Source organism: Amphiura filiformis, chromosome 5, assembly GCF_039555335.1.
Source record: "Amphiura filiformis chromosome 5, Afil_fr2py, whole genome shotgun sequence".
NCBI lineage: Eukaryota > Metazoa > Echinodermata > Ophiuroidea > Amphilepidida > Amphiuridae > Amphiura > Amphiura filiformis.
In genome coordinates, this window is record NC_092632.1 from 10,477,483 (window position 1) to 10,504,474 (window position 26,992).

Genomic DNA, 26,992 nt, shown 5'->3' on the forward strand with positions numbered 1-26,992 from the left:
TGCTCTATTGGCTAGAATAATAGTGTTTTCTTCCTATAGGCATTTTCATTTGATAAAGTGGTAACAGCATCCAGGTTCTCACTATGTGCAGATGGATGGTTAACTATGATTATAGCTCACTATAGTTCACTAAATGTGTATGTGTACATTATATTTATTACATACATGCAGATTGATAGAAGATGCATATATTCATGGTGATGAATAATAATAACTTGACAAATTTGTTTGAAAGAAAATTGAAATTTAGTCAAATGAAGGTGAGAGTTGTCACATGAAAGAAGGTTTATTTTGCTAGCGAAATCAAGAATTCTGGCTTAATTTAGCATACAAATTCAAACTTTGCATGCCATGTATGGACTCAGCTCAGTGGAATCAATGAACATTATAGAATTCAGGGGAGAGGGGGAGGTAAAAGAGATAATGATCTGTTTCCAAAGCTGCCATTATTACCACCAATCAGATGAACACACCCTACATGTAAAAGCTTTTTTTTAAAATCAGAATGCGAGCACATTAATTGCATTATGCACTTGAACTAAGGCTAGCGAACTTCGGTTTTATTTTGCTTTATTTTTGCAGTGTCTCTTCGAAAGGTTTTAATTATTTTTTGAGTAAATTGAAAATCAATTACAGCAGAAAATAATAATAATGCGTATGTTCACTACATAGTTTGCATCATGACAAGCTGTGGCATACATGATGTATACAAGGCCCCTTTGTAAATAATATGAAGGTACATATAAGAGAAACTGTGATGGTAGAACACAGTCTGTACCAACCATACATGATGATGTGCATGGATGACAATGAGCATATGTCTTATTTCATGCCTGGATGGCAACAATTATTATGTGCAGGTATCAGAAGTAAGACGACAGATTTTAGGATAGCAAGATGTGGGAAGGGGGGTTATAGCCTCAATCCCAGGGGTTTCTTTTGGATATATATGTCAACAGTTTTGGTATTATTTTCACCAAGTAGATTTTGATACATTTTTACTCCTTCATTTTGTATGAAAGACCACCCTTATGCATGTACAGAAAATTTTGCAGATGTGTGGCATGCAATGTATAAGGTTTGTTAATTGTTATGTTATAAAAATTATTCACAAAAATACACCTATTTGCAAAGATCTTTCGCATTGCCCAATTTGGCGCAGTTTATGGCGTGAACATGAAGTCCTGTTCTGATTGGCTAATTAAATCACATCATCATTCCATCAGCACCTCATTTGCCTATCAATCTGCATAGCATCGTGTAATGCAGACGTGATTTTATGTGATCAGTCAGCCAGCGCGGTAGTTCTTTGCAAAATAGTGTAATCAAAGTATTCCTTTAGTCACCTGTTGTTAATTTGAAAGTAAGTAAAAGTTAATTTGAAAGTAAACAGTCAATAAACTTTACCAAGAAAATAGTGCAAGATTTGTATTGTAATTGGATTCATTTTGAATCCGGGAAAAGTTAGGATACCGCTTCTTTTCAGAACAGGCAACCTGTGACTTCAAAGTATGTGTTCGTCTCTCTCCCAAAGAACAACACAGTATATGGTCAACATGGAATTCAAGATAAACAATGATATATTAAATTTGTCATGACTTAAATGTCAGCTCGCTTTACATTTAGACATGAAATGCTAAACCGTAAAGCTTGTGGACTGTATTGATTTTGCATACGTGGAAGTGGATTTTTAGGGCAATGCGGATTGCACTTTAGCACCTACAATCCCGGAAAAATGTGTTCGAACACCCACTGTAATTCCCATGTTCTTCTTAGCATAGTGCGCACGCTATATGAGTCACTGGAAAATAAGAATTATCATAGTGTTGTCTCAACGTTTATCTTAAGCATGTCCCCTCCCCTTTCCCCACCAAACAATGTTGGGAGAAGATATGGTGAAGATGAGCATATTGGGCATACCAACATTGTACGGGGGTAGAAGGGGACCATTTCCAATATGGCCTTAAAAGTGTTCGAACAAATTTTTCTAAGATTGTCTGAGGAATTCCTAAATCAGTGTTTGCTACTTCACATTTGGGTTCACAACTTCAGATCCAGTAGAGCGATTGAAATGAAACTTACACATGTTAGTTTATATATACTAAGGAACATAGGGAATAAAAAATATTACATTCCATTCACAAATATTTCAGGGATCGGTCACTTTAAACGTATATTTTCATCAAATTTTGACTAAGTTAAGTCAAATAAGACGTAGAATACCTTATACGTAGCCCCAAACATTTTAAAACATAGCAATTTGGATAGAAAAAGTTGAAAATCATTTTGGAAAATCATTCACCATCTTTTATATTTGCTATGACACTAAGCGCACCGTCAAGCAAACATCACACGGATGTGGGATGCAAATTTATCAATGTTATCTGCAGTAGATAGCAAAATAATGCAACGACATCTACCAACCTATGTCCATTGCTTTGCCAAACTTATCCCTCCAAACCAGTAATTCCCGACCACACGAAAGTATACCTCAAAGAATTCAAGCAAAGACAAAGAAAAAGAAATCATTAAAGACCCCCCAAAAAAAAAAAGATGAAAGAAACAAAGAAAGGAAACAAAAACAAAAAAGGAAAGAAAATACTAAAAAGAAATAAAAGAAGATAAAACGAACAATCAAACTAAAAAGAAAACCATGAATTAAAAAAAGAAGGAAGAATAAAAAAGTAATAAAAAGAGCATATGTCACTTGCTGTTCAATAAGTTTCAAGTTCAAGACCAATTGCACATTAAAGACACACATGCGCAATGTATACGACACATAAATCAATTTTAACTGACATATTCAATGATTGGTATGCAAGTTCAGGGTTATTGCATGATTGTCATTATATTTGATTGGAATAAAAGAAAATATAAACGATTCAAAAATTAAAGAACCTCTGAGTATTATGAGCATGATAGATAATGACCGTTATTTTTAGGCCTATATGCAATCTCACATGGGCAAAGTTCATTAAAAACATGATTTACGTTGTCTCTTCTGTGGGTATAATTATGTACACTGAAAGTGTGAAACCCTATTCATGGTAAAGGTAAATCATTGCTCATCTCCCCATTGAAAACACACAGTATGAACGATTGACCACAAAACATAAAGAATAATAGGATTTACTTTTCTATTATATGGTAAATCGATGGATATGCGTGCTTGTCTATGTGTGTAAATCATTACGTTTTACCATTTGACCATCCTAACCATGGTGTATTTAAAATGTTTAATGAACACAATTTCACACATTAGGCTGTTTTTTAAATGTTGGTCAAGTAATGTTTTTTATTATAAACTAATTTTAAAGCAATAAATGTGCGTATCCGGTGTGTATCTCTCCCTTCCTATCACTCTCTCCCTCTCCCTCGTTCTCGATGCCCCCCCATTTATCATTCCGTGGTACTATGTGACATTTAAATAAATAACATTGAATTTACGAGTAATGTTTATTTTTTTATTTTTAGCTGAAAATAAAATTTTAATCCCTCCTCTTAATTTATTATACAATATGTACATATGCGCAATTAACATAGCACATAAACCATTAAGGCCTAATATTTGTGTGTACAAAACGCTATATTAAATCTATGGTAACTGACCGCTATCCAAATATTCATTGATTTCCTCCATATTTTGTGAGGTGATAGCAAATTATGTCTCTGACATGTGTGCCAAATTGCATTAAGATCGATTGCTTAACTGCAGAGTTATTGTCCAAAAACTAAAATCAGATGATTTTGCTAAGCAATTTTGTAGACAATCCCGGAAAAATGTGTTCGAACACCCACTGTAATTCCCATGTTCTTCTTAGCATAGTGCGCACGCTATATGAGTCACTGGAAAATAAGAATTATCATAGTGTTGTCTCAACGTTTATCTTAAGCATGTCCCCTCCCCTTTCCGCACCAAACAATGTTGGGAGAAGATATGGTGAAGATGAGCATATTGGGCATACCAACATTGTACGGGGGTAGAAGGGGACCATTTCCAATATGGCCTTAAAAGTGTTCGAACAAATTTTTCTAAGATTGTAGGCTTAATGTGATCATTTAGAGTTTTATACATTTATTTTGCAATAGGATCTTTTTGGGAGGCTTTTTGAATGGCTATGACAGAAAAGATGATTAACTTGGAATAATGTTTGAATATGATGAGAATGTAAGGCAATGTCCCAGGAGTTGGCTTCACAAATAAATTAGTACCTCCAATTAAACCTATTGTTAATTTCCTTGTACATTTGGTCCATGCTGAAGTTGGTGCAGTTTTAACTTCTTGGCAATTAGGTTAAATCATATCTTCAAATCTTAAGTGGATATACCTGTACCTGCACTCATGACGGACATCGGATGGGTTCCAAAACTACAAGTCTGCATTACAGCTCTCAAAGGTGTTTTTACAGTGGTGATATTGAATAACAATGGGGGGGGGAACTACAACATAGTTTCAATAACATTACGATAACAATTTTAAGTTCTGCTTTTTTTAATATTCATTGAACGTACATCTCATATCTGAGTAGTCCCTGTGAGTGCCAGAAAGTGATGAGGTATACATGTACACCCAAATATGGTAGTTCAGAGTATGTTCACCCCAACACCCAAAATGCCACATCCAATTTCAGGTGAACACCCTAAATCAGGTGCATGACATCCTATATTCAATGAGGCTTTCCTGATATAAAACCATTAAGGCGTGCCTGCTGCTGCTGTTTACAAGAAATCAAATTAGATGTTGTGCCTCTGACTGAGGGTTGGATTTTGTTTGGTCACCCATTTTGGTGCAGGCTTTACAAATATGATATTGTACATTTTGAATATAGATATGTTATGGGTGTAGATGAATAGATGCATCTTGTGATTTTACAACATAATTTTGTTAAGAGCCCAATTTTTCTTAGATCCCAATTACCAATCCACATGTTAACTGAGGTGCAACAATCAAATGATTCTTTTTTTTCCAAAATCAAAATGAATTCTCCAAGTTGGATACTAACAATTTTGCTGTGTCACAAGGAGGAATGTCATTTGCAAAATTGGGCCTAAAGCTTCACCAGACAACACCAGGGCCGGGCAGAAATTGTTTTTGATTTGATTTGATCTGAGCGCACACACAAGCCCATGGTAACTAATAGCCAGCCAGGTGGGGATGAGGGCATTGAACCACGCTAGTAGAATGAGGCTGAGCAGCAGTGTCGCTAATTTCATTTAAATCCTCCTCCAGTTCAAACCTTTGGCCTGCCTGTTCATATGGCTACAGTTAGCATTGAGATGATGATGATGATGATGATGGAAGATGAGATAGAAATTAGGTCACCATTTAACATAACATTTGCACAGCCTGCAGGCGAGACTATGACCCACCACATACAGTAGTAGGCTGGTATACATGTAGGAAATGAGTATACAAGATCAAAATTACTGGATGAAATTCAATTTCAAAATGATGCATGATGATGTAAAGCAATTATATTATGACATGATGCTGAGGGGCACTCTTAGCTCATTACATCATGACATGATATTTAGAAGGACAAGGACTGCAATGAAATTGGTAAAGGTTTGTGTCGGATTTAAACATTTCTTACCTGCTGGCATCCTACCTTTGTTTATTTGTTTCTTTTTTCCTTCTTTTTCCTTCTTTCCTTTTTATGCCTCCACCGGAGGTATTATGTTTCCTGGTTGTCCGTCCGTCCGTCCATCTGTCCGTCCGAGCTTGCGAGTGCAATTTCTTGGAACTGGTAAGGCGTATTGTGATGCAATTTGGTGGAGGGGTGGCAATTGGTGGTCTCCAAAGTTTAGCAGGTTTTCGTCGCAAAATATGGTAATTAAGTACCTAATTTGCATAATTTATGCATATCAAGCAAAATAACATTGCACAGATTATCTGGAGATCTGTATGAGTTACAGTGATGAAACTTGGCGGAGAGTAGCACAGCCAGAGGTTCTTGACCTGATTTGCTTTTCAGCGCAAAATTTGCTAATCGCAAGGTCATTGTGAGGTCATTTGAGGTCATCCAGGGTCAAATCGCAATATATTGTTGCAGGTTCATGAAATTTGGTGGGAACGACTACTGTAGGAAGAAAAAAATGTCAAGGTCATTTTGGGGTCATCCACGGTCATCCGAGGTCAAATTGCCATAGATTGTCGCAGGTTCATGAAATTTTTGTGGGGACGACCACTGAAACAAGGCAAAAATGTCAAGGTCATTTTGGGGTCATTCAAGGTCATCTCGGGTCAAATCGCCATAGACTACTGCAGGTTCATGAAATTTGGTGGGAACGGTCACCTTAGTGAGGCAAATAATGTTAAGGTCATTTTGGGGTCAAGTGAAATTGCACCAGTTAAAATTATGGGCGTCAAGGTGGAGGCATTGCGGCCGATGCTTTGCGCAGGTCGAGAACCGCGAAATTCTAGTTTTTATTCTTTCTTGTTTTATTCTTATCATTCCTTCCTTCTTTCCTTTATTCCCTTTCTTCTCTTCCATTTTCCCATTTGTTGTTTCATTTAAATTGCATAGGACTTACAAAAGTTATGTCTGAATTTTAAAGGCAGACAATTGAGCAGTTATAATTATTTAAAGAGACATACAGGCATTTAATTTGCCACTCTAATCATAAGACCAAGCTATCAATGTGTTGATAGAATATGCAAGTTGTGATTTACGAAACAATGATCCTACTACTTTATTTGACTTGAAACAGTTTTCTTCATAATTGTCTTAGTGGTAAAATAGAGCATTAGTCATGGTCTGCCATCATATACAAGGGCAATTCTGTTTTTGTGATATTGTTCACATTTCTCCTTGTGCAACTTTTGTATGAAAAGCTTGTAAGATTCGGTTTTCTTTTAAATAAAAGAATGTCGGAATCTATTTTGCTGGTAAAAAATGACTGTACATGTTTTATCTCTTTATCTTCTGATCATTTGATAATGATAGGACTAAATTTTCATTGGAAAAAATAGCCTGTTAATAATGCATGTATCACCATTGAAGTAGTTTATAAAATATTGGTAATAAATTGGTAGCGATGATTGAATCTTTGGCTTGTTAGCAAACTTTACATTTGACCTAATTTTACCTGCACATATTCATAACACTGAATATTAAATATGTGCATACTGCATATGTTTGTGCATCTAATGCAACGATGTACCTGGGTATCTTCATATGGAGCTATAATATGGGAACATGTACTTGTTAATGTTTGTTATTTTAGGAAGTGCTAGAACAGGAACTGGGTTATGTGTTTGTATTCTGGAGGAAGCAAGTTCTTTGAAATGTTTCCCATTTACTCACAGGCAACAAGGAATCAAAAGGAAACTCTTGTAGGTTACATGTTTATAAGTTTGCATTGCAGCTTTTGTATGGTAAAATTTAATCTCTAGTTATTCACAAAAGGCACACTACTAAATAACTACATACATAACCAGTGCTATGCTACAGATTTAAACAGAGAGAATTCCATCTTTCAGAGGGGATGTTAAGCTGTTGTTCTCATGTACAGAAGAGCATACCTGTACATGTAGCCCACAGTTAGTTAAGAGAAGAGTGTGGTGTTAACCCCTGACTGTTTCTAACCCATCCTGGTGTTCAAATGGACCCAAATGTAGATTTCTTGAGTTATTATCCAGGGTTGTCAACTCAAAATTGAACAAATCAAATTTGCATCTAAAAAGAAGTTGTTTAATGGTCATTGTTTGGGAGAATTATCTACTGTAAAGCAAGTAATTTTTGCATGCAGTTGAATTTTGCTTAAGTTTGCAGGGCACTCTTATTTACAAAATAAAACTGATGACAAATATTTCTTTAATTATAAAGGTATTTCTATAGTACACAAACAATTTTTGCTGAGATTTACTGCTGCACATGTAGCATTTTAAAGGAAATTTGCCAATTTGTGAACAAAATGTTCCTGCAAATTTAATTTGTCCATGCAGTATGTACCAGAGATATTTTGATAATGGCAGTTTGTTTATTTTCAATATCGGCAGTTAACATTATAATCATGAGTACATGCTGCCATGCTGCTTCATCTCAGAAATCTGCCCATTATCAATACAAGAAGTGAATAGCATCGCTCCTTCACATACTGCAAAAGTGGACATTTTGTGGAACATTAATTTTCATGCCTTTCTCGCTCAATGCAGCTATCGCAAAAATAACAGTTTGCAATTATGTTTGTTATATAGGTCTTTGTAAGAAAGCTTGAAATTTCAAATTTAAAAGCAAGTGAAGTAGTTGAAGATTAGCCAAGTGCAAGAAAATTATGTGTGTGAAAATTGCCACTTTAACAGTATTTGGATGGATGCGCTGAACGTCATCTAGTGCACTGGCAGGGTTTCTTTTAGGAAGCTTACCTGGCTGACTGGCTGGTACATGTACATGTTCACACAAGATTTATTGATTCCGCTTTGCTCTATTAGTTATGAGGAATACTTGGCATGTTTAGATCAAATTGGTATTTAGCCTCATAGTCAAATGCATAGGAGGCACAGTTCCATCTAGGACTCTGGGTTCCAAACATTTTACCATGCTGTGCTAATAAATAGAATTTGTTTGATGTTCCTAATACAAAAGGTTAACAGTGATGACTTGAATGAGAAATTGTCACTAATATTATGCATTATGACAAAAACATTTGGATAATCTCTTATGAAGTAGATAAATAAATACTTGATTTCTGTGTAATAGACTGTGTAATAGACAGTGTCTGTATCAAGTAATGACAAAAGAAATTCATCATTGACATCATTAATAACTGTCTGTATGTCATTTTTGAATTCTGATTTCCTTCCATTTCTATTTTCAGCATACACAATCATACCAGCAACTTATTATTTTTTCAAACTAAACTAATGATAAATGTCTCCGTTTTTGTTTTTCCCTACAGGGGGCCAATATACTTCTAACAGACAACGGTGACGTCAAGTTGGGTATGTATGACGTGTGATGTGAATTGTGAATGTACGGTGGATAGGGACTAGGCCAGCTCTTGATTGCTTAGAACCGCTATCTTGGCTGACAGTGATTCACTTTATTGAATTTGGATGCTAAGTACTTGTAGCATGTCACAATATTTTCTTGAAAAGCTGTCACTTGACATGTTACAATATCAACTTGTTGTCTTTGCTGATAAAGTCAACCAAAAGACCGCTTGTCATGCATTGTAGCAATTAACTGCTCAACAGTTTGCAATGTTTTGTTGATTTCTTCATATAATTTGTGAAGCACGGTGGCATGGGGTTAAGCAATCATGATTACAAGGTTATGGGTTCGAGTCGCATCACACCCAATGAGTTGTGGCCTTTAGTCCTACTTGCTTCTACCCAGGTGTACAACGGGGAGCTGTTTAGGGGTAGTCTGGCATTATTGTTGTTGGCAGCCACATGGTGTGATATCCTAGCGACAGCGGAATAAATGTAAAGCCCCAGTGTAAAGCACTTTTGAACAACTTGAAGAGGCGCTATAAGAATGTCGTTTATTTATGTATCTCTTATTCTCTTGTCATCTGTGGTCAGTGAGATATCATTGTTGAATACCTTGTCCCGTCAGCTCAATATCTGGAAATTTAAAAGGGGGGAAAGGACTATTGTAATATATATGCTTTGATTTGATCAAGTGAAACAAATGAAGAATGTAAGGAACATTTATTTAATATGCAGTTTGTTTTGAATTAATCATTTTCTCATTTGCTACATGCTATATAGGCTAGACTCCAGGGCCGTAGCAAGCGGGGCGGCCGGGGATGCCATGGCCGCCCCACTTTTTGACAAATTTGTTATGTTTTTCTTTGTATCTTTATTTCAATATGGGCATAGATTTGTAATTTGGCCGCCCCATATTTGTGATGGCCGCCCCACATTTTTCGACCTTGCTACGGCCCTGCTAGACTCACCAGGTTAAAAAGGAAGTTTAGCATAATGATGCTTTAACATCAGTAGAATATATTTTGTTTTGTGGAAATAATTGGAATTTCACAAGTTTGGTGATCAGATTGAATCATTTATCAACGTTTATCAACAGCTTGTATGATTAAAAAAAGATGAAGAATCATGGGATTTGATTTGTGAAATTTTACAAAATTACATTCATATTAGCATTTGGCAAATGGCTTTGCCAATCTTATTTGTACCAATATGCCATGTGTTTGTCTCTTCACTGGACCAAAGGAATGGCTTATTGTGCAGGTGCTAAATGAAGCTGCTTCAATGCTTGTGCAAGGAACACCTCAACTCATACATATTTTAATCTTGTATATCTCTGATGGGTACTTCCAGTCTATAGAAGCCACTGTACAGCAAATGTGTGCACACAAATGTCAGAGACGTTCCAAACCTGCCATGTGAACACATTTCCCAAATGGGCATTCAGGGTTTTAATATTGCATAGGATTTGATTAGTTGGTCATATTTAAAGAGCTAACCAACTTACTTTGATGAGCATTGATTGTGGCCATGGAAATTTAAATTTGTGCAAGCAAAGAAATTTCACTTACTGTGGAATTTTGTAGCTCATCCGAGCATCACTTCTTCTAGGTGTTGCTGCTGGTACTTTTGTCTGTGAATCAATTCATGTGATCAGAAAATTGATCACAAGTCGCATTACTTGATTAGCTTCTTGTAGGCAGGTGGTGGTGGTCCAAGTCTTTATTGAGGTTTGATTTGGTGGCTTCAATATAGATGGCCTCCTTGACACCCTTCTGGTACCTTCTAGGGTCAAAGTCTAAATTTTTTTATTTTGTTCAGTTCATGTGTTTGGCTCCTTTGTACTTGCAATGCTTAGCGTTTGTGTTCAGAAACTCACTTGGAAAAAGATCTTTAATTTTTGTCATCATATTGCGAAGGGCAATCCTGACATTTGATGTTGTAAATAGTCCCATGTGATCAAGAGTTTGGGGTTTTGTCTTTTGGTGAGGTGACCATGCTCCAGGTGGTATTTCCTAGTTTCACATGAATAAAAACAAACAAACAAACATTGGATGAAATGTTGCAGGTTTACCAAAATAAAGTCATGCACATTTGTAACTATTACAAATGATTTAGTGGAGTAAACACCAATTACTTATTCTTTTTTTTGTACATATATACTACTCTTGATATTTATTATGCTCTATAGACCTGGTTTATGCCTCACTTGGGTTCTTTCATTGTATGTGAAAGAATTCAAACAGGATTACAGCACATTATGTAAAATGGGAAAAAGATAAAAACATTTCAGTGTATGTTTGACCATTACAACTCAATTGCTTCAGTTACTTATGATAATGCTCCAAGGGAAACATCAAAGAAATATAAAATGGGTGGTATTAAGGGTTAGCCTAATGTTGAACAACATTATCATTGTATGTATATTGAACTGACCTGTCTTTACACTTATTTTTCTCCCCACAGCTGATTTTGGTGTATCGGCACAGATCACACAGACCATGGCGAAGAGGAAATCTTTCATAGGTACTCCATACTGGATGGCTCCAGAGGTTGCAGCAGTAGAGAGGAAAGGTGGCTATGACTTCCAGGTAAGTCAGTCTAGCTGTCTCCAGGTTCCTTGCATCAGCCATCATACGCAGTCAGTTCTAGGGCCATATTGAAAATATCCTAACAGATTTAAGTGTTAGTCTCCATGTTGCAATATAATCATATTATAGAGAGTGACGATGACCGTATTCGCCGGAAGCCGTAACCTGTTTCGGCAAATACGGTCACCTCTACTGTATATGATGCCATCCTCTGGGACGTCATGACATCAAATCCAAGCCAATAAAAGTTTGACTATTTGAGGAAGGCTCCTAAACAGGATGGGGAGCATTGCTGCTTGACAAAAGAGTACGTTTGAACAAGAATTTTGCGCTCACATGTCAGGTTTTGCTGGCTGAATGTGCTTTCATCTTCAAACTGAAAATGACAATGATATATGTGCTGCATTATTGTAGGCATTTGTCCAACAATCAAGTATGATCACGCATGAATATAGAAATCACAATTAGAATGCTTTGCACCTGTCATATCCAGAATATTTGTTCTTATTTACACAAATACAAGCAAGTTGAACTATCCTTTTTTAACGGGCATCAGTAAATTAATAAGGCACATGTCCATATATCATACCCATTGCACACTATTACACAATCTGTATGTGTAGAAATCTATTTACAAATATAAATACCCTTGACACCATTGTCTCATGGTTAGGGTTTAGATTTCAGGTGAACGTGAAGGGTATGACACAATTATTTTGCGTGTGAGTATAAAATAAAAGTTTCATAAAAATTAAGATCAGTACAAAACAATCCAAGGTTACAAAATAGAAAAATAGACATGGACTTGTGAGCAAAGTTTTCTCACATGTCATCACCCAGCCTTTGTATGTACTCATAAACTATACACGTACCATGCAGTGCAAAAGATATGTGACAGCAAGTTTAGGTGCTGTTAAATGTTAAGTTATCATAGCCATTGGATTCATTATGCATGTACACAGCACTAGAGATTTGGCTGGTCCCCACATACAAGTACACTTCTAGTAGATCAGCTTGTGTCACCATTCTTAAAATAGCACATATTGAACTGTCAAGTGAGGCCCAGTGTCTGCCATATGAAGGAAGAACCTGTGAAAAGACAAAATAATGTGGCAAGATCAGCTGTTACATGAGGTCTTCCTTGTTTTGGTTGTGAGTACATTTGCTGGGTGCAGGGCCCAAGGTTTGTATGGGGAAAATGGCAAATAATTTACATGTTGGATAGCATCAGTGATGGTAACATGAACAGGGAATTGAGTGATGAAAGCAAATAGCACAGAATTGTGCAGGAAGAAATAACTAATTTTTTGTGGAAGAATATTTGGGATTGCACTGGGCTTTGAGAACATTAAAATCAGTAAATTTCAACATTTATGAGAACTGGGTTATATGTGGCTTGCTTTAGGGTGCCATTAAAGCTGATGTTTCATTTTGTGTGAAGAGAACAGTATGAACATGTAGGAAAACCGTTATAGGTCTACATGTTGCCAAATGTGGTTGAAAATAAGAATCGTGTGAGGAGAGTTTAAATGTTTGGAGGGCTAATCTTTATTACTGCTTCAAGAATGATTATATCTTAGAATTGTCTTTGGGGTATTGACTTTAGTATATATGCCAAGTTGCTGAAAGTTGTCACAACAATAAATGCATAACACTGGTTATAAGTGAGCAAGCAACTTATGGGAGAGAAAATGTAGATGAAGATTAATGAAACTAAAGAGTCAGTAGATATGCAACAATAAAGAAGTAATAAATATATAAATAATATAGATTAAAAATTGATGCATTTTATAACTTTAAATAACACGCAATAATAAAATTCTATATAGTATCAGTCTTTAACGTAAGTTAGGAAAAAATGTGAAATTTGCATGAAATATGCATGATGAGGATAATATTATCAGACATGTTTCACTTGAAAACAGTTACCTGCCGGGAATGATATTTTGAAAACTCTAGATGAGAGCATTTGGCTTGAAGCCCATTTTGATCCATATATAGCACATCAAACTAAAGACGTGCTGTGGAGAAATAAGAATTATGGCTGAGAGCAAAATTGATTAATTCAGGGTAAAAGTGTTTTTAAAGGTTTCATATGGTACAGACTTATTTTAACACTATGTGTTTGTGTTTGTATGATATCAAAGATGTGTGATTAACTGTACATTATAAATGTTGTCCAAATTGTTCATGGTACATACATATCTAGTAGATGTCTAGTCCACGAATAAGAGTAGTTCTTTTATATTATGCTAATCTTCAGAAAATAGTCAATGTGTTCAACTGATATGTTTTAACAGCCTGTAGGACTATTCAATTATTTTATGTGAAAATATTACTGACGGTTTAAAAATGATAAATGATGACAATGGTTAACCATGTGTTGTATTTGCTTGTTTACAGTGCGACATCTGGGCTGTAGGCATCACAGCAATAGAATTAGCTGAATTACAACCACCAATGTTTGATCTACATCCAATGAGGTAGGTCTGCTATTAGTTCAGTGTTTTTGTCTTCTGCTTGGGTAAATCATAAAATGAGGCATGTGATGTACCTGCTCCTCAACTGCACATTTAATGATTAGGTGGATACATTACCTCATAGATACAGTAAGTAGTGTAATTCTTACATCATGTTCATACCATGAACAGCACATCCAAGGGGAAGATATAATAAGGCAGTCTGTAGACACTTTAAAGATGCTTACATTGTACCTTGAGCCCTTTCTAAAAACATATAGAAAAGACAACTTAAAGAATAAACGATAGGAATTTTTGTTTGTTCTATCCCCTACCATGTGATAGATGACAGACAGGTCCAATATTTCAATTGAAATCCATGCACTTCCTATTGAAGACATGACCTTAATCTTCGACATAGGGAGTGTGAATTTCAAATGGAGTTAACCTGATAGGGTGACTCCATTTGAAATCTACAGTGTACACCTGTGTGGGAGTTATTTCAACTGGAATAGCACATTACAGATAATTGTATCAGTCCATACACTGCACCTACCAATGAGCTTTTATTAACCATTGGTGCTGAGTTCCAGGCTGAGGCTAGCATTAAAAGATGATCCTAAGTGAATGAAAAAGTTCTGAAAATGATATTACCATCATATTGGTCATTATGGGGTTAAGTATGATAAACAAACCAACTTAATATGAAAAGTAACTGGAGACATGTATACCTGGTGTATTATAAATGCTTGAAGTTTTTAGCTCCGTGCAATGGCATGATGCCAGTGATCTATGCTAGGAGGAAGTTGTTTTCTAATTTGTTTACTTTTAGTCTCTGATGGTCACTCTGGTATGTCAGTCACTGGTGACAATTATCTACTCTTCTTTCACCTGGCATTTGATGATTCTACTGATCTGTCTAGTTGCATGCAGCTGGTACATGTCATATTCTCTGTGCAGATGTGTCCAAGTGTGTGTAGAAGACATAAGATGTTAGCCATACGCAATTTTGACTTTCCATTATAATTAAGCTGAAATAGTATCTGAATTGAATCAGTAATTACTTATGCACAGTTTTAGTACCTCTTAAACAATAGAAAAACAAGAGATACACCACCAGCTGTTGTAGCACCTGATTGGGGAGGGGGCATTGGAAAAATTGAATTTCAGGGAGAGAAGTAGACGGTCTGAAATTGCAGGTGCAATATTGCATTTTGTGTTCAAAAAAATTAATTTCCATGGTATTGGTGTTGACTAGGGGTAAAGTGAAGAGAGGCAAATTCCTACATACCTTCCTTATGGCACCACTGAAATTGATTATCATGGCATCTATCTGCCTTTGTTTGATTTTACACTTACATCATGAACATGAAGGTGCATAGCAATTCTATGTGACAAATGGATTCATCCATGTGAAAAGAATCACTGAAAGCATCGCTTTCCAGACAGACCAAGTGATGACACCTGTACATGCATACGTACATGGCCACATACGTAATATATAGAATATAAAATACATGTACACTGTCCTTCATACTAAGTATCTGCCAGTTGATTAAACATGTGAGTACAATACCATAATAATTTGTCGGGATTTATTGTATAGCTGGAAGGCAAAGAACTGTTGGCCTCATTCCAATGATGTCAAAATATGTCAAATATTGAATATGCAATATGTGACAATCAAGTGCAATTAAGGGGATCTTGCTTGGCAACCAGTCGTGGGGTTCAGACATTTCAGATGAGTTGTAAGGAAGGAATAGCATGATTTAAACAAAAGGCATCAAGACATATAAAGTGTCAAATTATCTCAATGCATATTGCAAAGCGCTATCAGAATATTAGTATTACTATCATAGTATTAGTATTATTAGTGTGACATGCTTTAATTATACACATGCACCTACTTTAAAACAAAGCTTACTACGTCAAATACAATGTGCATACAAATTATACAACGGCTTAAATCACTTTATTGATCTATATCCAAAGACAAACTATGTGGAGGAAATAATGTACTTCTTCATGTTATCTTATACACATGAAGAATCAATAGACATACAGACAGGTAGAAACTGACAAAATGGACACAAATGCACATAATCAACTACATCACATGCTAAATCTTGCAGCAAGCAATAAAATAATTTCAGGATTTCTTCAATATTGCTCAAAAGACTAAAGCTGGTATTATTGACTACATCAAGGTGCCGTTGTCTCTCACTGACTGAACTTCTCAAGGCGGGTGAGCTATAAGATTTCCTCACATGATACCCTTAAAGACCATGTCATCATCGGTGGGATACTATAGTCGGCAAGCAGGGGATATAATATTAACGCTTAGCTGCGCATCAGTGAAATCAATTCATTCACAGCCCATCAATACAGAGATTTATTACAGTGTCTTTCACTGGCCAGGCAGGGCATGACCAAATGTTAAATGCAAAAGTTATGTGTGTTCTTTGTTGGTATTAGTTTAAGGTTCAATTAAAAGTGAGGAGTGTTGTGAGATCAAAATCATCTGAATTAAAAAAAAAACTCTTTTAATTTTTAATTTTTTCATTTTGCTGTTCAATTTAGATAAAGCAGGGACTTTCCAAATATTTATAAAGGTAACATAAGTTTCGGAAACAAAATCTAATTTTAGAATTTTCAATTTCCAGAATTTAAAAAACATGATTTCCTTTTAATGCTTTACTGTTTCTATTTCATTTGAAGAAAGGCATGGAAAATTGTTCAATTAGTGGAGAAAGAATCAGTGAGTACATAAAATGAGAGACAACAGCTAAAGTAGCAGTCGGCAAAGCTATGTAACACTATTGGGTAAACATGCACAACAGACTTACACACAGACACCCCTTCAACATACATGGACACTTCTTCATACAATGGCACCTAGGTGTTAGAATGGAGCGGGAATGGCTTGGTAAAATCAAATGGGAAAAGTTGGCATGTAGACCAGGGACATTTACTCTTAGAGTCTTGAATGTACTCATATGATATGCAATTTACTGCATGTGTGTAAGCAAAAAATTGCAAATTGAGTATAATTTTCAACCTAATTTGTGGGCTTTCCGAAATAAGCTCCCTTCTGGACGTTTTAAAAACATGTAAGTGCACTTTTAGCATCAATTTGGTGAAATGTGTAAGTGAAATCACAGGAAAATCCTCTTGGTGTCAAGTTACAATAGCTGTAACATCTGCTCAACAGTTCTTGTTTTTAATATTCTGAATTACTACATTGTTTTGCATGGAAGATGTCCAGTTTGAATTTCATAATATAGCAAAATTATTGTGTGTGATTATTTTGTGTGTGTAAAGGTTTACATCGCAAAAACATGTTTAGTTTATTTTTTTATTAACTTTTTGTTTTTATTCTTTTTGTTGTTTCATGTGCAACCCTGGTTGATAAATTATCTGCCTGTGGGATTTCTGTTCATACATGGTTATTTTTGTGAATTCGGCGAATCTACCCACAGTAGTGGAAAAAAAAAGATGTAATGAGTGGGATGAAGCAACCACCAAATTAACAAAACACTAAATATTACTCTGGCTGCATATCGTTAAAATATCTTGATGCAAAAATATTTTTGTACATATACAGTACTTTTCTCTAGAATTTACTCGACTGGCTTTATTTGAAAGAAATGATCCTGCAAAAGCATTTTCAAATCTTGCTGTCTTGAGAACAAGTGGCTCTATTTTAGCAGCTTCGTGACTACCTTGTCAAATTCTGTGCTGTGTGTCAATGACATTTTCGTCGGACAGAGTAAAGAGATTAATGACATTCCCGTGGGAAATGGTGTATGCATTCATAACTGCATTAAGCAACAGGGGTTGGGTTTGATGCATGCAAAATACTGTAATACTGGATAAAGGTGTGTATGAAGGATGCAGATTAATATATATAGTTGGAAGAAGACAAAGGTGCATGAGGGGTTTCCAGGTGTACGACAGTACTGCTACATATAAACAGTACTTTTGGTAATCATAATATATGTAGATTTGATAAAACTGTAATTAAGTGAGATTGCTGCACAGAAGAGTCTTTCAATGATTATTCTGAAGTATTACAAAATACGAGGTACATTTGACTCTGTTAAACAACTTTAATAAGCATAAGATGCATGGCATACTGTCGTCCAATTTCTACAACGGTGGGATCTACACAGGCATGTATGCACTGTTCATCAGCTCAATATCCGCTAAGTTTGAACCTAGAGGGGACAGGCTCTCTTCATAATGCAACATTATCCAGACTGTGATTTCAGTGCAGCTAGGCAGTGAAGGGATCTAAGCAGATAAAAGTACACATAGATGGTGCTACAGACGGCTTAATATATTGTCCTTCAGCATCTTGTAGTAATAATTGCAGACACATCTGCGGGATCTATCATGTGTGGGTAGGTGGTTGAATTTAGGGGGTTTTACAGGATGGGTTCAAACAAGGTATTTACAAACATGAACTGATGTGTATTGTGGCTAGCAGTCAACACAGATTGAATAATTGACTTACGCCATTGGAGATGAAAATGGAAATGTAGAACATTCAAATGTTTTGCCTTTTATCTAAATGTCCCCAATTGTATACACTTAAGCCCATATCATACTAGCAATCACAGTGTGTGATTCAAAAATTGCTAGTGATCCAACACTGGTAGCATTTGCACAATCGGAACCAGTATTCAGTCGCGGCTAGCAATGTAACAATAGAATTGCCTTCTTGACTTGACACTAGGGCATGCTAGAAACTTGCCGATCAGATATTGGCAATTGCTTTCCGATAAGCTATGGAAGTTGCAACCTAATAAATGCTACATTCCTTGTAGTTAGTTTTTATGATATGGGCATTAATCTGAGAGGTAGTTTCTGCCTGATATTGTACACTTTCTTGATTAGTAACACCAAACACCAAACACCAAACACTAATTCGTCTTTTTGTCTCTTATTATTTGCAGAGCTTTGTTCCTGATGTCAAAGAGTAATTTCGTTCCACCAAAGCTGAAAGACAAGAACAAGTGGTCAATCAATTTCCACACCTTCATCAAACACACCCTAATCAAGAACCCAAAGAAGAGGCCTAGTGCCACTAAGTTAATTCATGTAAGTATTTCAAGTATCAATATCTCATTATTCCCTTGACTACATGCAATAAGGAAAATATGAGCCATGATTGAGGCTGTGTCACAGTTTGTTCACAGAAACAGCAGTGACGTTGATGCTGCACATTTTTGCTGCTGACTCGGGCTACTTCAAAAACTGCCAGCCATTGTGTTCATCAGGCTATGGCAAACTTAAATGTAAAATTTTGGTTAATATGTGGCAGAATATGTGCTGTAAGGAAAATGTCTTTTTATTATGCAAAAGGATTTTGCACTAAGAGCAAATAATTCTGAATATTTGCTACTAGCAAAAGTTAGATACTTTATAAATTTTCCAATAAATTCTACATTCATAATTTGAAAACAATGTGTTTTTTTAAATAAAATTTTAACTATGCACAAAATCTCAGAAAAGTATTTTGCACAAATCAGTTCCAGTCAGTAAGATAATATTAAAGTTTACTTAAATGTCTGTAAATTGGTGACATAAACCTTTTCAGCATACCGCCTGTTATTATGACTTGTTCTCCCAGTTTGCAAGATCATTAAATATTCATAAATTTCACACATGATAATATGTCTAGTAAATTATTAAAGAGCTCTGCATGCTGTGTAAGGACCATTAGTGTTTCACAAGATATTTATTATCAGTATGTTTGGAATTTTGCTGAATTCAATATAACATCTACTATCTTTTATGTGGTAGAACTACATCAATTCAGTGATCTTGTTTCAAATTCAAGATTGACTGTGTCATATTCATTCAAATCTGATAGTGAACATAATCATTTTATTTCACCACACTGTCTGCTTCTCTAGTTACGCTTCATAGAAAGCCATACAGGTTTAAATTAATCACCTTGGAATTCCAGGCAATTAATCTGTGACAGTGCTTTTACCTTTGACTTGGCTACATCTAACTAAGCTCATGCATAATGTCGTAATCTCGTGGACATTTGTATTATACTAGAAGGGAAAATCATCCTGCACTAGAGGCTGTTTCGGTGTTGGGCGCTAAATTAAGGGCCTTGTTGTTGTTGTTTTCCACCTTAGGCTTGATTAAGCTTGGTGAACCCAATTAGAGTAGCAGAACTATAATGTGTGTTTGCTCACTTTTAGCAGTGACATGTTTGTCATTGGTCACAATATTGCATTTTGGACAATAACCTGTGTACATGTACCTACAAAGGCGGCACATTGATGCACATTTTAAGTGCATCAATTCATTGATGTCACTGTTTAAAGGTAAAAAGCCACTTATTCAGAATAGGATATTGCTAACAGTATGTCCATTTACTTTCCAGCAGCACCCATTCTTCTCAGAGTCTCAGGAACCTCTGACTAAACAGCTGATGAGGCAACTCTTAGACAAAACAAGAAACACTAGCTCAAACTACACAGGTGAAGATGATGACCCAGATGAGCTGGATGACACAGTAAGTTCCATCTTGAACCCTTCTCATCTCTCACACACTTGACAAGTTAAGTTGTTCACTCAATGTTTATGATTTTCATTCACTTCCTCATTTCTTTCTTCCTCTCCTCTCCACTTCATTTAGTTTTTGTTCTTTCCTAGCACACTGTTCCGTGCAATTGATTGCTTTAGGCATCCACAAGAAAGTGGTGATTATGCGGTAGAGCCTTTTCTTTACTTTGATTCCATGTAGTGTCTATCTTCTCACTCTATTATGGTTACCCATCATTTAGCTCTATCCTTTCTCTTTTATGTTCTTTTGCCAGTATATTGTTCAGTATGTCTTATCCTGAATCATACACTGAATATTTTTTTTTTATTTCATTCTTATTTAACCTGGGTTGACCTTTCAATGCACTAGTATTGTTCTCCCAAGGTACCCAAAAATCTCTTTCAGTTTTCTGTTTTTCCCTCTTTTTAGCATGTTCTCTCTCATGTAATTTGACTGAAATACTTCCTTTCTCAATCAAAGTTGAATTACTGAGATTTAAGGGGGTAACCTTTCCTACTTCAAGCAGACACTATTAGATTGCTATCCTCACCCAGGAGATTAATTTCCATGGAATTGATGCTATTTCTGGTCAAGGTTTTGTGGTAATAAAAATCATTTGGCTATGTGAATATAGGTAGAGGATAATTACTTCAAGAACTGGCATTTATTTATTAGTGTGTTTGTTTTTATTTATATTTTTATTTATGTGATATGGACCTCATTGTCATGTCATTAATATTATACGGTCTCCCTGGAATTTCTAAATAAAATACATATATTTTTAGCATTGTTGATGACTCTACATGTAGGTGTATGTTTTGGAAAACAAATTTGTCTGTGTAGGCCTATGTTGTCATCAAATTCTAGCATGATATGTCTATCGTGAGTAATCATAAATGAATGGTTTTAAAGATTGACACTTTTCTTTGTCCTCATTGAGAAAGAAAAAGACCGAGTACCATCCAAAGGTTAAGTAGCCATGGATATAAATGATTATCTTCAAAGGGTGTGAAGAAGTATGCTGAGAATGGGCAGGATTTTAAATCAAGCCAACTCAGCCAATTGAAGCATGCGTGTAGCGAGATGACAGCTGTTTATGCAGTAAATACAGTGGCAAGATACAGGCAGGTTGATGAGCCATGGCCATAACAAATTAACAAAGTATAATGATGGCTTGTCTCTTGTCAATGATGTATGGCCATTGACAAAGTTATCTAATGATGCTTTCACCTTATGAATGATTACTTGTGATCTGGATGTCATCTACCACAGATTAATTAAAAGACAAGTGAATGTTCGCTATGGTGTGAAAAAAATGTTTTATAGTTCTGGGCATGTTCTCTATGTTTTTGCCGATGTACATGCCCTATTTATGATGTAAAAGGAAACGGGCAATTCCAGGGCCATGCAATGCCACCTACAATCCTGGTAAAAAATGTTGGCACACTTTGCCTGGCTTTTGGTATATCTCTGCTCTCACTTCCCTAATTCATTCGATGTTGGACAGAGCCATTTTGTCAACAGGTCCGTGATACCCTCCAACATTAAAACAAGGGGGAATGGGGAAGGGCGAGATATTGGAGGGAGTCTGTGCTTCACATATATCGCATGCATGTTTCACTTGCCTTTACAATTTTGATAGGGCACACATTTCAATTGTTTTAGTACAAGTGTGCCAACTATTTTTCCCAGGATTGTAGCTTGTTCAGCGAATGGGGTTCCGATAATCATCAGAACCCTACTTCTGTCGCTCTACATGTTATGAAGGGTGCAATAATTATAATATTGTCATTCATAACATGCACAATTTTTGAATATATGAAAATATTTTCTTATTTGTTTGTTTCTTCACAGCCTGGTCCAGAAAACATCAAGAAAAGGGTGTCATCAAAGAAGACAGACAAGACGAAAGAGAGACCGACATCAGAAATCAATGGTAATACATTTTGTTGAATGAACTATGTCACAATCTGCATCCCATGCTAGATTTTGCTTTAATTTTGCTTTGTTTGGAAAGAGGAAAGAGATAATTTTGTTATAGGATCAAACTTTGTATCTTCCAGGGTCCAGTGTTACTTTGTGAGGTTAGTGGGACTAGTGAAAAGTGGACAATTTCAATAATTATTTCACCAGCAGCTATGAAGACTTTGAACCTACACGGTCATGGAAATATTACTCATAGCTAACACCATCCCAAAATACAATGTATTCAGCATCAGTACTGTGGCCTATAACTTCTTATTTATCTTGAGATGATGATAATTATTATAATCAAACATAACAAACCAACAGAGTAAATGCTGAACAGTTTAAATGACTATTTCCAACTCAGTTGATAAAGTATAATGCCTAGGTAGTGCACTGTACGCAATCTTTGTACAATAAATCCTTTCTGATCTTTTGCCACAGTCATATTAATGTGTGACAGTGTAAATAAAGTAAAAATGTTAGACTGGATTACTATCTATCATAACTATTAGTGCTTAATTTTGTGAAGCAAACATAAATGTTGGCCTGTTTCTTGTAGATGAAGTAATTCCCAGCGTGGTGACATCATCCGAACCCTCTGGATTTGGCAAGTTTAGTATGTATTAAAAACAATGAGCCAGCCTACCTATCTAGATCATAGTAGTTAGGCAGGCTCTATTACCACCAGCTCGGTTTACCTTATTCATAGGTGCATCTGTTTAAACTAATGCAACTTCTAACCCATCTTATTTACATGTAGGTACTCTCCCAGCCACTGACTACTTATAACATTTTTCCCCCTGTCATGATCATGTGTGAACTGTAGAAGAAAACAGTTAGCAGATTTGCTGTTCACAAGTTGTATTTTCCATGTCATCATTTTCCTCCCCTTATTTTTAATCCATCGATATTGCATATTGGATCTGGTTGCTGATACATAACAGGTGTTACCATCATGCTGCATCATTGCTACCAAATTTATCCAAAACAAACATGGTTTGATTTCAATTTGCTGCACATTTGTCATGGGACCCCAGCACTTTCTTTGTGGCGGAGCTCATTTATGTGGACTACAAGGAGCACAACTTTGAGATACATGGGCTAGCATGCAGTATATTCTCCTCTTTATCTTATCATTTTGTTGTTGCTGGTGTGTGCTAGTACTTCTTATAGTACATATTGCTTTTGGTTTGGGGGGCACAGCAGCTCAAGCTTTGCACCATTTCACGTACATATAAGTCAGGCATGCAAATTTGCATTCACCATGCAGCTAACTATTTCACATTGCGTTCCTCCTAATCATGACTCAATGACCAGCCACTTTTAATTTGTCAAGAATTTTCTTCTTATTAGTATTTATTGTTTCTTCCTTCTGAGATTCTGGGAATCAAACCTTGTTCATAGTCATTCATATATATTTTTGGTGGGGGGGGGGCTGGTCATGAACATAGATGAAGATATTCAGGGGTCCCAGGTAATTCAACTCTTCTGGTCAAGGATGAAACCTTGGCCTACTCAAGGGAAATAATAAATTACGTGCAACATAGATGAAGGATTGTATAATCGTTGACCATCAAATATTTGAGCACAGAGCAGAGCAAAGAGGCAGGAGGTACACAATCACAGTCTAATTTATACCACAAAACAAAACACATTCATGTTATACTCAGTGTGTAGACCAACTGATATCACAAAATATAAATGCAATCATTTGTTATACTCAATATGTAGAGCACTGATTAACCCATGTAAAATGCATTGAAACATAACTACAGTCAACTCTTTCCAATGTGTCACTCAGCTATGATCAAGGATTCATACATACTCACGATATAACGACGTTTCTGATTGGATTTGCGCCCTTTTTGCTGGTCATAAATACCGTTTATGACCAGTACGCAGGGCACAAACAAGCTGCGTCACGCAGCGTTGGAACCCAATTAACGCGATCTATAGTGTTGCGAACACGCGCATGTCACCGCGCCCATCACACGCGGAGATGAACGCGTTGACTCCCGGCCGTTGACCTCACGAGCTGCTTCCTGCCAGTAGGCCTACTCATTTTCTCCCAATTTTTGAAGGAAAGCGGTATGAAAACCTTATTATTTTCATTTGTTTTGGATTGCTAACAATGTTCAGAATGTTGGGTAGGCCTATGTATGAACGGGGTTCATTCATAGGATTTCGGGCATGACCGTTGATTTATGCCCTCGGCTCACGCCTCGGGCATAAACAGCGATCATGCCCTCAATCCTATGAATGAACCCCTAATTTAATTGAGCAGATATTCTTATTTGATAGCCATTTTCTTACATGCATTCTGTTATAACTTTTGATTCTGATACTAGCATTCAAACATCCAAATATATTTGAACATCCAATCCTTTGCACAAAATTTTGGGTGCACCAAGAACGAGACTACTGCGCGCACTTTATTTTGCAGGTCTTTCCCACATAATATGTCAGCCTGACAAAGAGAATGGAAGAAATGGGTCATTTGTATCTAATTTCTTGTACCATGTTGTTAATATGCCCAAAACCTTTTTGAAGTGACACATTGGCTAGAATAGATTAAACTACTAAAAAAGCAATGTTGTAAACTTCATTGAACCATGCAAAACAGGAGAAAAATTGCACATGATTTTAAAATGGTGTAAAGCCTACATCCTGGATGCTTGTATTTTCACAAACATGCAAACTGGCTCCATACTGACACTACCTCCCCAACGCATGCTAATAATTTGACTAACCATCCTCGGCACTTGTTTTACGATTGTACCTCAACAGTTGACAATGTGAGGAAAGCATTGCCCAAGATCCCCACCTCCCAACCAGAGAATGACGATGAGATGGGGGATGGAGACTACCAAATGGCCAAAGATTGGAGCCCCAAAGGACTTGGCGGAAGTGGCGGTGATAACAAGAAGTAAGTAGCTTAAGTTCCTTTATCATGAAGCAACTTTACTTTTACTTTGCAATGTAATGTTGGTTCTTCCAGGAGAATTGTGACATGATATCTATAGCCTATTTGGCTTCCTTAAGACAGTGACGTCAGTACTTTGTCACAGTTACTTTGCACATGTTCACATGCATCACCGTTGATAACATGTGTGAGTCAATGCACATGATTTAATACTGTGCCCACTGGAACACACACTTACATAGAGGAAGCCAAGTGGTCTAAAGTATCATGGCATCATTCAGATGTTCCGTAGCATAAGTGGTGCAATCGAGGAAAATGTCTGGCAAATTGAGATACGGCCATCTTTTACTTCTATTATTTAATAACACTATTACCGGGTGGCCTCTCAGGAGTGAATAAATATAGGTTGCAATCTAAGCAACATTGGTCTTTGACAAGTTTGTAATTGAATTTGGTAACCAAGTCAAAATTGACATGTTTGAGATTCCCGGACGAGCCCCCGTAAATGTTGCACACTGTATACATCGGACTCATTTCGCTTGATTGCATCACATGTGGAATATCTGTGTGACCACTGACCAGTGTCAAAACAAAGTACTTAACACAGTATCAGCATATACATGATTTGGTAACAGCTGAGCATTAAACGAGGTCATTGTCAAGATGTACTCTCTACTCTACAGGTAAACAGTATACTTACAGGTGTATACCACTTGGTTTGGTTATGTTGTATTGTAGGTTTCAAAAAATGAGATGATTTAGAGAACAAGGTTTATGTAAGAGGTGGATAATGGTGCTGATGTGGTGTCATGCAGAGAGGCGGTTGTCATGCGCGGATCACAGATGTTGTACGCAGAGCATGGTTATTGTACGTCAAGTGGGTTTACAACTGAATATGGCAACCATACTCTGCATGACATAACTTCTGCAATTGCATTCACCTCCTACCTAAACCTTGTAACTGTTATTATTGGGAGTGTCATAGGTGTGTACATCTTGCATATATAATTAGTTGCTATTCCAGGAAGCAATTTCATTGAACATAAAAAAGGTTTTTGCAAGGCTGTTTACTGATTGCATCTGTAGCATGTACAGTCAATTATGTTGTTGCTAGGTGTGCGCCGTAATACTTTTATGTATGAATTCTATTTTGATGAATACTTTGTCAATCAAACTGGCTACCAGTTAGAGTATTAACACATCTAAAACACAGCCTGGGTCAGAATGGTTTTCTAATTTTGTTTAACTTTTTTGACTACTGTGTAGTGTTTTAAAAGGAATTTGTTTATCTTAACATTTCCCCATCCCCAAAATAAAGTGAGCTCTTTCTATCAAACAGTACTGTGTACATAAACAAACTATCAAAGTCTAAATCACACTATTTAGCACCATGTATCTGCACATAATTTTTATATAATAGTCATCATTACTATCATCGCAAGAATATTTAGCATGATTGATTACATTTCACTTTCTTTGCTGAAATATGCATAACTTGGAAAAAAGTTTATACGCCCCAGCTCATATTATATATCAACATGTGGCTTT

At 36.2% G+C, this 26,992-nt stretch overlaps 1 protein-coding gene across 1 annotated transcript in view; it reads left to right on the forward strand.

Moving 5' to 3' along the window:
* Positions 1-26,992, forward strand: part of LOC140152606 (mitogen-activated protein kinase kinase kinase kinase 5-like) — a 113,649-nt gene that overhangs the window by 61,339 nt on the left and 25,318 nt on the right. The window contains 8 exon segments of the mRNA XM_072175020.1: positions 8,902-8,944; positions 11,402-11,526; positions 13,930-14,009; positions 18,944-19,088; positions 20,395-20,523; positions 22,408-22,489; positions 23,081-23,137; positions 25,309-25,447. Coding sequence (XP_072031121.1) covers positions 8,902-8,944; positions 11,402-11,526; positions 13,930-14,009; positions 18,944-19,088; positions 20,395-20,523; positions 22,408-22,489; positions 23,081-23,137; positions 25,309-25,447 — 800 coding nt within the window.